Source organism: Somniosus microcephalus, chromosome 1, assembly GCF_052327205.1.
Source record: "Somniosus microcephalus isolate GS21.2 chromosome 1, FLI_Smic_1.0, whole genome shotgun sequence".
In the NCBI taxonomy this organism is placed as follows: domain Eukaryota; kingdom Metazoa; phylum Chordata; class Chondrichthyes; order Squaliformes; family Somniosidae; genus Somniosus; species Somniosus microcephalus.
Genome location: NC_140987.1, coordinates 446,764,030 through 446,777,316, shown reverse-complemented (window position 1 = coordinate 446,777,316; position 13,287 = coordinate 446,764,030). Strand labels below are relative to the sequence as shown.

The 13,287-nt window shown below is 45.3% G+C and overlaps 1 protein-coding gene across 5 annotated transcripts in view; it reads left to right on the top strand.

Annotated features, from left to right (window-relative positions):
• The first annotated feature begins 7,945 nt into the window (after window positions 1-7,945).
• aff2 (AF4/FMR2 family, member 2) overlaps window positions 7,946-13,287 on the top strand; it is a 648,034-nt gene continuing 642,692 nt past the window's right edge. For 4 of the 5 annotated variants that reach the window (XM_086001958.1, XM_086001950.1, XM_086001941.1 and 1 more), the window contains exon 1: window positions 7,946-8,169. In XM_086001958.1, the coding sequence (XP_085858084.1) occupies window positions 8,117-8,169 (53 nt within the window). In that variant the 5' untranslated portion in view covers window positions 7,946-8,116. The remainder of the gene's footprint in view (window positions 8,170-13,287) is intronic. The other variant, XM_086001966.1, reaches the window with a different exon arrangement.

The window sequence follows — 13,287 nt, the reverse complement described above, 5'->3', positions numbered from 1 at the left end:
TCCCGAGGGATTGCCTAAGAAGAGAAGAAGAATTACAGGTTTGTTGACTGATAGCTCACCTGCTTGTGGTGGAGGCCAGAATAACAAGGATTGGGAAATCTTTGCGCAGTCTTGTGTCAGCCCTGGCTCAGTGGGTAGCACACTTACCTCTGAGTCAGAAGGTTGTGAGTTCAAGTCTCACTCCAGAGACTAGAGCACAAAAATCTAGGCTGACATTCCAGTAGGGTACTGAGGGAGTGCTGCACTGTCAGAGGGACCGTCTTTCAAATGAGACATTAAACCAAGGCCCCATCTGCCCTCTCAGCTGGATGTATAAGGTCCCATGGCACTATTTTGAAGAAGAGCAGGGGAATTATCAGTACAAGCCCACTGACTCCCACAGCTACCTGGACTACACTTCGTCCCACCCCGCCTCCTGTAAGGACTCTATTCCATTCTCCCAGTTTCTCCGTCTCTGCCGCATCTGCTCCGACGATGTCACCTTCCATACTAGTGCTTCCGACATGTCTTCCTTTTTCCTCAACCGAGGATTCTCCTCTACCGTGGTTGACATGGCCCTCGACCGTGTCCGTTCTATCTCCCGCACTTCTGCCCTCACCCCTGCCCCTCCCTCCCGGAACCATGATAGGGTTCCCCTTGTCCTCACCTTTCACCCCACCAGCCTCCACATTCAACGGATCATCCTCCGCCATTTCCGCCACCTCCAACTTGATCCCACCACCAAACGCATCTTCCCCTCCCCTCCCCTTTCAGCATTCCGTAGGGACCGCTCCCTCCGAGACACCCTAATCCACTCCTCTGTCACCTCCAGCACCCCTTCCCCTTTGCCCAGCACCTTCCCGTGCAAACGCAGGAGATGCAACACCTGCCCTTATACCTCCCCCCTTCCCACTGTCCAGGGCCCCAAACACCCCTTCCAGGTGAAACAGCGATTTACTTGTACTTCTTGCAATCTAGTATACTGTATTCGCTGCTCACGATGTGGTCTCCTCTACATTGGGGAGACCAAACGCAGATTGGGTGACCGCTTTGTGGAACACCTCCGTTCAGTCCGTAAGGGGATCCCGAGCTTCCGGTCGTCTGTCATTTCAATTCACCGCTTCACTCCCACTCAGACCTCACCGTCCTCGGGCTCTTACATTGTTCCACGGAAGCTCAGCGTAAGCTCGAGGAACAGCAGCTCATCTTCCAATTAGGCACTTTACAGCTTTTCGGACTCAATATCGAGTTCAGCAATTTCAGATCATAACCTCGGCCCCTATTATATTTTTATATATTTTTTATCCACACTTTTGGTTTGTGCCTTTTCCTTTTTTTTCTCTCCCACATGGCAGCTGTCTTTCATTCTGCCAGCGCATTTCACACTTCATCTAGAGCCATCCTTTGTCTCTTTACCTGTCCTATTACCATCTCGTCTCGCCTTGAATATCTCTTAATGTCTCTTCACCTCTCACAGACCTTCCCTTTTGTTCTTTCATCCCCTCCCCCATTTCCCAGCCCCCAGACTTGCTTTTGCATCTGTTTCATTTCCTGCTTTTTTCTCAGTCCTGACAAAGGGTATTCGACCTGAAACATTAACTCTGTTTCTCTCTCCACGGATGTTGCCTGGCCTGCTGAGTTTTTCCAGTGTTTTCTGTTGTTATTTCGAATTATCCCTGGTGTTTATATTTATCCCTCAATCAACATCACTAAAAAAAAAACAGATTATCTGGTCGTTATCAAATTGCTGTTTGTGGGAGCTTGCTGTGCGCAAATTGGCTGCCGTGTTTCCTACATTACAACAGTGGCTACACTTCAAAAAAGTACTTCGGTGGCTGTAAAGCGCTTTGGGACGTCCTGAGATCATGAAAGATGCTATAGAAATGCAAGTCTTTCTTTTTTTCTTTTTCCTTCTCAAAAAGATATATTCTCGGGATGTGGCCATCCCTGGCAAGGCTGGCATTTTTTGCCCATTCCTCATCGCCCCGATATCACTCACCAGGCCACTTCAGAGGGTCAGTTAAGAGTAGACCATGCTGGTGTGGGGCTGGAGTCACATATAGGCCCAGACCGACTAAGATTCGGCAGGCTTACCTTCACTAAAGGGACATTAGTGAACCAGTTGAGGTTTCACGAGAATCCGACAGCTTCACGGTCACTTTTACTGCTTTTGAAACAGAATTCAAAATTCTCAATACTCCCGTGGCGGAGTTTGAACTCACACTCCCTGGATTATTAGTCCAGCAACCTCACCGCCGCACTACCGTACCCATTGCGAAGTTGCAAGGGGTAGCACATTCAAAGCAGTCCTGGGAGTAAAAGGTTACATAGAAACATAGAAGATAGGAGCAGGAGTAGGCCATTCAGCCCCTCGAGCCTGCTCCGCCATTCAATGAGATCATGGCTGATCATCCAAATTCAGTACCCTGTCCCTGCTTTCTCCCCATATCCCTTGATCCCTTTAGCCTTAAGAAACATATCTAACTCCTTCTTGAATATATTTAATGAATTGGCCTCCACTGCCTTCTGTGGTAGAGAATTCCACAGGTTCGCCACTCTCTGGGTGAAGAAACTCCTCCTCATCTCTGTCCTAAATGGCTTACCCCTTATCCTTAGACTGTGACCCCTGGTTCTGGACTCCCCGGCTATCGGGAACATCCTTCCTGCATCTAGTCTGTCCAGTCCTGTTAGACTTTTATAAGTTTCAATGAGATCCCCTCTCATTCTTCTAAACTCCAGCGAGTATAAGCCCAATCGACCCAATCTCTCCTCATACATCATTCCTGCCATCCCAGGCATCAGTCTGGTGAATCTTCACTGCACTCCCTCCATGGCAAGAACATCCTTCCTCAGATAAGGCGACCAAAACTGCACACAATACTCAAGGTGTGGTCTCACCAAGGCCCTGTACAACTGCAGCAAGACATCCTTGTTCTTGTACTCGAACCCTCTCCCTACGAAGGCCAACATACCATTTGCCTTCTTAACCGCCTGCTGCACCTGCATGCTTACCTTCAGCGACTGGTGCACAAGGACACCCAGGTCTCGTTGCACTTCCCCTTCCCCCAATCTATTGCCGTTCAGATAATAATCTGCCTTCCTGTTTTTGCCACCAATGTTACTAGCATATTCAAAGCCGTCCTGGGAGTAAAGGGTTACTCGCACATTCAATGCAGTCCTGGGAGTAAAGGGTTAATGCTGTGTCTTCCCTGCAGCAATGAAGAGGCATCCAATGTGTAAATAATATGCTAATATGCCTTTGACAATGAAAGACTCCAAACGCTGCTGTTCTCTGTTGGAGGTGGAATCCCTGAGAGGGCTCTCTTGATAAGCTGTGGGGGCGGGGGTGGGGGGGGGAAACCATTGTCCCAATATTGCGCAGAAAATAGATAATCCTTTCATAAGATATTCATTGTGGTTCCCCTTAAGGATGTTGTTTTTTGATGTTCATTGTCTGAAGCAGGAATCCATTGAGCCTCCAGGAGGCTCCACAGCCCTCTGTAATTCTCGCTGCGTCACCTCGACACTGCAATTCAAACACCCGTCCGCTTGTGACAGGACCTCCCACAAGCCTAGAAACGTCAAAAATATAATTCCATAATCGTAGCACAGTCACACAGGGGCTGCCAAAATAAAAAGACACATTAAATATTAATAATATATAAAAATACATTCAATGTATTGCACACAGTCTGGCACATGACATCATAAATATTAAACATATGTAGATCCTTTATAACTCACAGTACTATTACATGATTGTTACAACACAGTTACAGCCCATGTCACTTGTAAGTGACACGAAGGCATCAGCAGCCTCTGTGGGACTCTCTCCCTGAACCGTTCTGCTTTCCTGCTTCTGTCTCCGCCTTTCAGTCTCCTCCAAAAAAGTCTGGAATTCCCTCCCTAACTCTTTTCCTCTCTCTCCTCCTTGAAGACGCTCCCTAGAACCTAGCTCTGTGACCAAGGCTCCTTCGGCAGCACCTCCCAAACCCGCGACCTCTTCCACCTAGAAGGACAAGGGCAGCAAGCGCATGGGAACACCACCACCTCCAAGTTCCCCTCTAAGTCACACACCATCCTGACTTGGAAATATATCGGCCGATCCTTCATCGTCGCTGGGTCAAAATCCTGGAACTCCCTCCCTAACAGCACTGTGGGAGTACCTTCACCACACGGACTGCAGCGGTTCAAGAAGGCGGCTCATCACCACCTTCTCAAGAGCAACTAGGGATGGGCAATAAATGCTGGCCTTGCCAGCAACGCCCACACCCCATAAGAAACTAATTTAAAAAATCTTTTGACCATCTATCCCAATATCTCCTTATGTGGCTCGGTGTCGAATATTGTCTGAAAACGCTCCTGTGCAGCGCCTTGGGGTGTTAAGGCGCTACATAAATGAAAATTGTTGTCGCGTTGTCCCCTGACATGTGGCTACTTCTGGTAACTGACAAGCAATGGAAGGTTTCCAAGTCATTTTCCAGCAACGCTCGTTGCATTGGCACCTGGCGACGGAATCATTTTTACTCTTCCCCCGTTACTGAGCAAATTCTCATTTTATTGCTTAAGGCAAACGGGGTTTTTGCATGATCATATTCCAGATTGCAATCACTTGTGGCGGCTGTTCTATTATTTTAATAAAAATATTCCAACTACAGTAACAATGTGAATACAGTAGTGGGCAAAGTGTTGCGCAATTAGTGCTCCCAGTGCAGGCGCTTTACGCAAAGGGAGCCCATTTCGGGGATTCAAGTGCAGTCAGCACACTGCATGATGTGCCATTCATTTACTTTAATAGCTGGAATATTGCATGTGACGTGCCAATCTCTACTTCCAAGACATAAAAGAAGAAAGAACTTAATTTTAGTTAGCACCTCTCACAACCTCAGGACGTCCCAAAGTGCTTCACAGACAATGAAGTACATTGTAGTCACTGATGTAATGTAAGAAACGCAGCAGCCAATTTGCACGCAGCAAGGTCCCACAAACAGCAATGTGATAATTGACCAGATCATCTGTTTTTAGTAATCTTGGCTGAGGGATAAATATTGGCCCCAGAGCACCGGGGAGAACTCCCCCTGCTCTTCTTCGAAAATAGTGGCCGTGGGATTTTGTTACGTCCACCCGAGAGAGCAGACGGGGCCACGGTTTAATATCTCACCTGAAAGGCGACACCTCCGACAGTGCAGCACCTCCCTCAGCACTGCACTGGGAGTGTCAGGCTAGATTTTTTGTGCTTAAGTCTCTGGAGTGGGACTTGAACCCCACAACCTTCTGAGTCAGAGGCGAGAGAGAGAGACAGAGAGAGAGAGAGTGCTGCCAACTGAGCTACAGCTGACACTGTTCCCAGTATGTAGCTTCCGTCACACACATGCTGTGCACAGGGAACACAAAATTACCGAATGCACCCCGAAACATCAGGAGGTGCCGCGCGTCTCTTTCGTGAGTGCGATGAATGTCACACTCGATGCTGTTAGTTGCAGCATCCTATTTATACAATGCATGTACTGTCACGTTTAGATATCGAAACAGGATAGTTAAGGCTGGGATTCAGGCTTGGCGCACTGCTGTGTTTTGTTGTGTGTCGGGAATGCTGCGCCAAAGTTCCCCACAAGACCATGGGGCAGTTGCCATGGTGTTGTGTCGGCGGGTGGGGGGGAGGGGGAGTGTTGACGTTGCAAGGGGTGGTTGCTACGGTTACAGACAGCCCTTGCCGATAGGGCGAGCGAGCGCAGTTTGGAACTGTTTGGATGTTGTTGCCTAGCCAATGGTGGCTGGCCATTGGTTCAGATGTTACCTCACGTACGCAAGAATAAATTCCACATTCCACATTCGTGAGATTAGCAGCCTGAATCACAGAGGCTGCAGGAAGTGGCCTGGATCGGAATGGCTGCGGTTCATTTGCGAATACCTGAATTTATCCTGGTGTTGGCCCCTTTATTTTCAGACAAGGAGGCCCCTTTAAGACAATAAGTGAGAGGCGGGCAGAGTTGTGCAGATGGTCAGTTATCCAGTGCAGTACCAGTTAGTTAGTGAAGAAAGAACTTGCATTTATACAACATCTTTCACGACCTCAGGACGTCCCAAAGCACTTTATAGCCAATGAGGTACTTTTTGAGGTGTTGTCACTGTTGTAATGTAGGAAAACGCAGCAGCCAATCATCACACAGCAAGATCCCACAAACAGCCTTCTCTTCTTAGGCAGTCCCTCGAACCGAGGATGACTTGCTTCCACATTAAAAATGAGTTCTCAGGTGACTGATGAGTCCAATGCGGGACCTACAGTCTCTGTCACAGGTGGGGCAGACGGTGGTTGAAGGGGCGGGTGGGTGGGGTGTTTGGGTTGACGTGCGCTCCTTGCGCTGCCTGCGCTTGGCTTCCGCTTGCTCCCAGCGAAGAGACTCGAGGTGTTCGCCGCCTTCCCGGATGCTTCTCCTCCACTTTGTGCGGTCTTGGGGCCAGGGATTCCCAGGTGTCGGTGGGGATGTTACACTTTTTCAAGGAGGCTTTGAGGGTGTCCTTGAAGCGTTTCCTCTGCCCACCTGGGGCTCTCTTGCCATGTCGGAGCTCCGAGTAGAGCGCTTGTTTTGGGAGTCTTGTATCGGGCATGCGGACAATGTGACCCGTCCATCGGAGCTGATCGAGCGTGGTCAAAGCTTCGATGCTGGGGATGTTGGCCTGAGCGAGAACAATGGCGTTGCTCAGGCCAACATCCCCACAGACAGCAATGTGATGATGACCAGCTAATCTGTTTTTTTTAGTGATGTGGGTTGAGGGATAAATATTGGCCCCAGGACACAGGGGAGAACTCCCCCCACCCTGCCCTTCTTCAAAATAGCGCCATGGGAGTTTTTACGTTCACCTGAGAGGGCAGACGGGGCCTGGGTTTAACGTCTCATCCGAAAGATGGCACCTCGCCGGGAGTGTCAGCCTAGATTTTGTGCTAAAGTCGCTGGAATGGGATGCGCACCAAATCCAGGCAGTGCCACACTTTGCGCTGCCACGTGCGAGGAAATGGTCGAGTTAAGTGATCGTGTGTGTGTCGTTTTTCCCCCTCTCACTTAATTGATGTGATAATTGATGGAATTCTCTACCACAGAAGGCAGTAGAGGCCAATACATTAAATATATTCAAGAAGGAGTTGGATATATTTCTTAAGGCTAAAGGGATCAAGGGATATGGGGAGAAGGCAGGGGCTGGGTACTGAATTTGGATGATCAGCCATGATCTCATTAAATGGCGGAGCAGGCTCGAGGGGCCGAATGGCCAACTCCTGCTCCTATCTTCTACGTTTCTATGTTTCTATACCGTCAATCCAGCTGATATTCCTGATGAAGTAGTTGATGTGCATCCGTCTGATTTCCCTGCTGTCTTGACAGCAATATGTCCGGAACATCTGATTCCCTGATTCCCCCGGGGAGTGGGGGCTACACCGAGATGACACTCGGGGGCCCCCCTGGTGATCATGTTGCCCGGGTGCCACATCTGGGGCAAGATCTCAAGGTAGCCCAGTTCCAAGGTGGCTCATCCCCGGCCCACTGCAGGGGGAATGGTTTAACCTGTCTCCAAATTGCACAGGTGGCTTGAGTCTCACTTCGGCACCCATCCCTGCTCTCAATGCACGCTGTGTTCTGCATTTGTAATACCTAACCTTCAAATGAGTGCCCTGCTTGGGGACATGGAGTGGGCTGAGAGCCACTAGACGTGCAACTAGCAGAGGGGCAAATACATTGAATGCAGAAGAGCCTGATTGATAAAATACAGGAGGGAAAACATATGCATCTCCTTCAAACAGCTGTTTCTGACAGGGATGGAGTTTAGCTGTGCAATTGTGGCTTTTTTTTTAATGTACCAGATCCTTTGCTGATAGTGTGCTGGCTCCATGTCATGGCTTCTTGCTGTCTGTAGCTCCACCTCCCCCTCTGTGTGTGTGTGTGTGTGTGTGTGTGTGATGTTGAGACTGCCTCGCACACAGCTAAGACAGCCTAAGCCAGCCAGCCAGCATTCTCTCACTGCGAGAGCCAGCCAGCTAGCACGTACAGTACGCTTACAGTTTAGACAGAACAATCGCCGTATGTCCAGTCAAGCCCATTGCTGCCAGGGACACTAGTTCCAGGGATCTGATCTGCAAACTGCGATGGACCTTTTCGAGTTTGACTTCTTCAGAGACTGGGAATTGGAGCAATCGTGGTAGGTCTCTCTCTCTCTCTCTCTCTGTGTGTCTCTTTCTCTTTTAAAAAAAAAGCCTTTGTTTTGAATAATCATGCTTTAGTTCAAGCCTTTCGCACAGGCTCCACTCCTACTGGTGCCTGCCTCAGATGCTATTATTGTGAAACACTGGTGTACTGCAGTTTTTTTCCTTTGGCGTCAGTACGAGTCTAAAATGTTGCCACACTGATTTCGCTGGATGGTTTCCTTTGTGGTTGTATTTGATTTTCTGCGAGACCTGTGTATATAACGCACCAGAGACACCTAGTGCCCCTCAGCTCTGACAGACTAAGTTTGCAGCTCGATATCCCTGAGTGGAAAGTGAATGAATGTTTCCAATTAACAGAGGGTGACTTGCTGGGGTTTTGAGGTCACCGCACGACATATATATCCTTTAAAGGGAAATCTTAGATGGCTTAAAGCTATACTGTTGGTGTGCAAATTATAAATTTGCAACTGGCTGGATAATTCAAGATCAATGCTTAAATACTAATAGTTGAGGGTGCTTGAAAACTTTCAGCACACACACAGAGAATTTGTTCAGTTTTCACTGAAAAAACGCTGTCTTGTAATTTTCTGAGAGTGATATTAATGCCTCAGTGTGTGGTGGGAAAGACATTCATGTTTGAATATGTCATATCTATATCATTTTCATGTAATATTTCCAGTGTTGTTAATCTGCATTAAAATAACGTCTGGGTCGACAGAACCTGTTCATTTGAAGGATTTGCCATGAAAGGAAGATAATGCCTTATTATTGGAGGGGATGGGGGCTCAACAAATGATGCTACCGTCCTCAGAGGGGTTACTTGTCGAATTTGTTTAACCCACTAACGTCCAGGCTTGATTTTTGGAGTGGGAAAACGCTTGGAATCCACCTGGAAACCAAACCGCTCTGAAGTGGACAGGGCCTAAACCTAGCGAGAAAAATCACGACTCGACCAGATTTACGTACGCCTGGAGTCAGCCGTCCCCCTTTAAAAAAAAAAAGAACGGCAGCCTATGGGCGCGGAGCCGCGCTCGGTTGGCTTGTGCCCTTCTGAGCACACCCTGTGCCAGGGTGGCCACGTGTGGAGCGTGAACGCCGGCACAGACCCGTCGGGCCGAATGGCCTGTTTCAGTGCCTCTAAAATCCTGGGTAAAAAAAAAATTAAATCTCATCGATTGTGCCGAAATGTCACCGTTTTTGTAGGCGTTGGTTGAGAATGTTCCAACGGTAATTGTTCTTTCAACACTCTTCTATTGTTACTTGCTCGTTTCTTTTTTTGTTGGTAGATTGCCTCTTATTGTTTATTTGGAGTGGTTTTATAGGTACGTGCCCATTATCACTGGTGGTCTAGTAAAGAGTGTTTGCCTGTGTCCTAGCAGTCAAGTGGAGGTCATTCAGTCTCTGGCAGGTAAATAATGAACGTATGTCTGATCTTTGGTAGCCTAGTAGCAGTATATGCCCAATCCCTGTTGACCTAGTGTCATTGTGTGCCTGTGCCCGAGAAGCCTACTAGTAAAGTCTATTGGATCTATTCTGGCTCAGTCATGACATGCGCCAATCTCTTGCGGTCTATTGACTTTGCGACTGATTCCTGTCGGTTTGCCAGCAGTAAATATCTGATTTCTGATGGACTAGTGGTCCTGTGAGGCTAATCTCTGTGTTTGCTCAGTAGTAATGTTTGTCCTGTGCTTGTTGGCCTTGTCTCAATGTGTCTAATTCATGCTGGCCGAGTTGCAGTGTAAATATCCAATCCCTACTGTCCTAGTGGCATTAGGTATCTAGCCCATGGTGATCTAATAGTGAGTGATCCTTGATGATGTGGGACGGTAGGGTGGTGAGTTATGGGGGGCATCTGTCCTCCCCTGACCATCTGGTGACAGTATGTAATGGAATTGCTGGTTGGGGGTGGGGGGTGGGGCAGTGGGTGGATTGCCATCTCTATTACATGGTTAGTGCGGCAATGGATTTCCATGCTTTTTAATTCCATTTTGGTATCATTCATAAAGTCCGAATTTCAGGCTCTCTTCAAGTCTGCCTTTATTTTCGTAAACTCCCTCCCAATAAATAGTGCAGTAGAGATGAGCTATCCTAAAGGCAAAGGTGATGTACAAGCAAATATGTGCGTACGTGGACTTCATTTCATCCAGCATCATATGCAAAAGCTTTGCACTAAGGAGGCATTATAAGGTTGAGTCAACTTTCTGTTCCGAGACTTTATGCATCCAGATGATTCACAGGGGACCAGTGTTTTAAAAATCAATAACCTTTGGCCCAGCACACACATGATTAGTTAATGGTTACCTTATTCTTAAAACAAAATAATATTTGGTGGAATGCTGCACAGTCGTCATTCTCCAGGAAATCACGGCTGCTCTCTGTGTCTTGTGAGAGTGTTTGTAACAGTGTAGGGCGGTTTGTGTCTCAGATTTAATATAAATCCCTTTTTGGCAAATCAGTGTTAAGAGGAGAGATTTACAGAGCTGGTAGGCAACTGTAATAAGATTGTTTGTCTGGTACAGCTGTTGCACATGAACATAAGGCCTGACCTGGAACAGTTCACCTTTGTTTAGAATATATGATCCCCTCCAGAATGCCAAATTGTGTTGAAAACTCATTTGATCTGACGCTGTGGCATGCATTTAAGTCTCCAGAAAAAAGCCTGGCTTTTTATTTCAGTGGAAAATGGAGCCTGTCTCTGAGAGGGCCTGCTCACACTCCTTGGCTTCTGTAAATACAGACCTTTGAACTTGCTATTTATAAAACATGGTGGAGTCTTTTGACATTTCTGCACATGGGTGTCGGTGCTGTGGCTGAGGTTTGCCGACCACTGGAACAAGGCGACAACAAAAAAAAACCAACAGCAACAGCAGATTTTACAACTTCCAACGGAGGGATTGCGTTAATGATCAACTACGCAGATTGCTTACGGGATCAATTATTAATCATTGGGTTCATTTCTGCGCACTTGTTACTTCTCATTGCTGCTGCTTCTATCATCTGTCTGTTTATCCGTAGTATTTTGACTCAATTGATTCTGTTTCAATGACACCTGACACGTATCTCAAATCTCCAGCGCAGCAACGATCATATAAGCAGGTGCCAGTGTTTTGTGGAATAAGATATAGTGTTGCCTAAAATTTCTGTGAAAAATAGACAATGCAAAATGAATTATTAATATAGATATGTATGTGCATGCATGTGTGTATACATATATGCACACACACACATATATATATACATATATCCACATACACATATACGCACACATATATCCATGCACACATATATATATCCACACACACAGATATATGCACACACACACAAATATACACACACACATATACACACACACATATCCATGCACATATATATATACACACACGAACACATATAGCCACACACAAACATATATACACACACATATATATGCACTAACACACACATATATATGCACCAACACACACATATACCCACACAAATATACACACACACACATATGTACACACACATACACATATATACACACACAAATATATATACACACACACATATATACACATACACCCATATATACACAACCACATATACACACACACACAAATATAGCCACACACATATATACACACATATATATATATATATATACAAAAACAGACATATACACACACACAGATATATAAACACACACAGGTACACACACACACATATATTTACACACACATATAAACACACACATATATATAAACACACGCATACACACACACACATATAGACACACAAACACTTATAGACACACATATATATATACACACACACATATACAGACACATATATACACATATACTCACATATATATAAAAAGACACATATACACACGTACACACACACACACATACACACACACTTATCCATGCACTTATATATATACACACACACAAACACATATATCCACACACAAACATATACACACACACATATGCACTAACACACACACATACCCACACAAATATACACACACACACATATGTACACACACATACACATATATACACACACAAATATATATACACACACATATATATACACATACACCCATATATACACAACCACATATACACACACACACATACAAATATAGCCACACACATATGTACACACACACATATATATACAAAAACTGACATACACACACAGATATATAAAAACATACATATATAAACACACACATATAAACACAAACATATATATATACACAACCACATATACACAAACACACATATATACACACACACATATATACACACATATATATAAACACACACATATATACACACATATATATTTACACACACACATATAAACACACACATATACATGCACACATATATATATATATATATACACACACATACATAAATTCACACATATATACACACACAAACTTATATATATACAACCACATATATACACATGCACACACACATATACACACATATATACACACACACACACACATATATATATACACACACATACATAAACACACACAAACATATATATACACAACCACATATACACACACACATATAAACACACACATATTTACACACACATATATACACACACATATATACACACCAATATATACACACACATGTATACACACACATATATATACACACACACATATATAAACACACATATATACACACATATACACATATATATTTAGACATACGGATATGATATAATTGGGATTACGGAGACATGGCTCCAGGGTGACCAAGGCTGGGAATTCAACATCCAGGGGTATTCAATATTCAGGAAGGACAGGCAAAAAGGAAAAAGCGGTGGGGTAGTTGTTGTGTCCGTGTGTTAATAGAGACACTGAATACAGGAGTTGGTTTCACAGGTGTTTACTGAACAAAGTCTGGAGGGGAACAAACTGATACAACACAATATACAGGCTTATATAGCCCGAGTGGCCATTACCGGCATTACAGTACACAGGGGGCTCTTAAAGGCACATACACGACAATTCCTCCCCTTTTAGCCAACCAGTACATAATATTTTAAGTAATCATTAATTACATGTTACAAGAAAAATAATC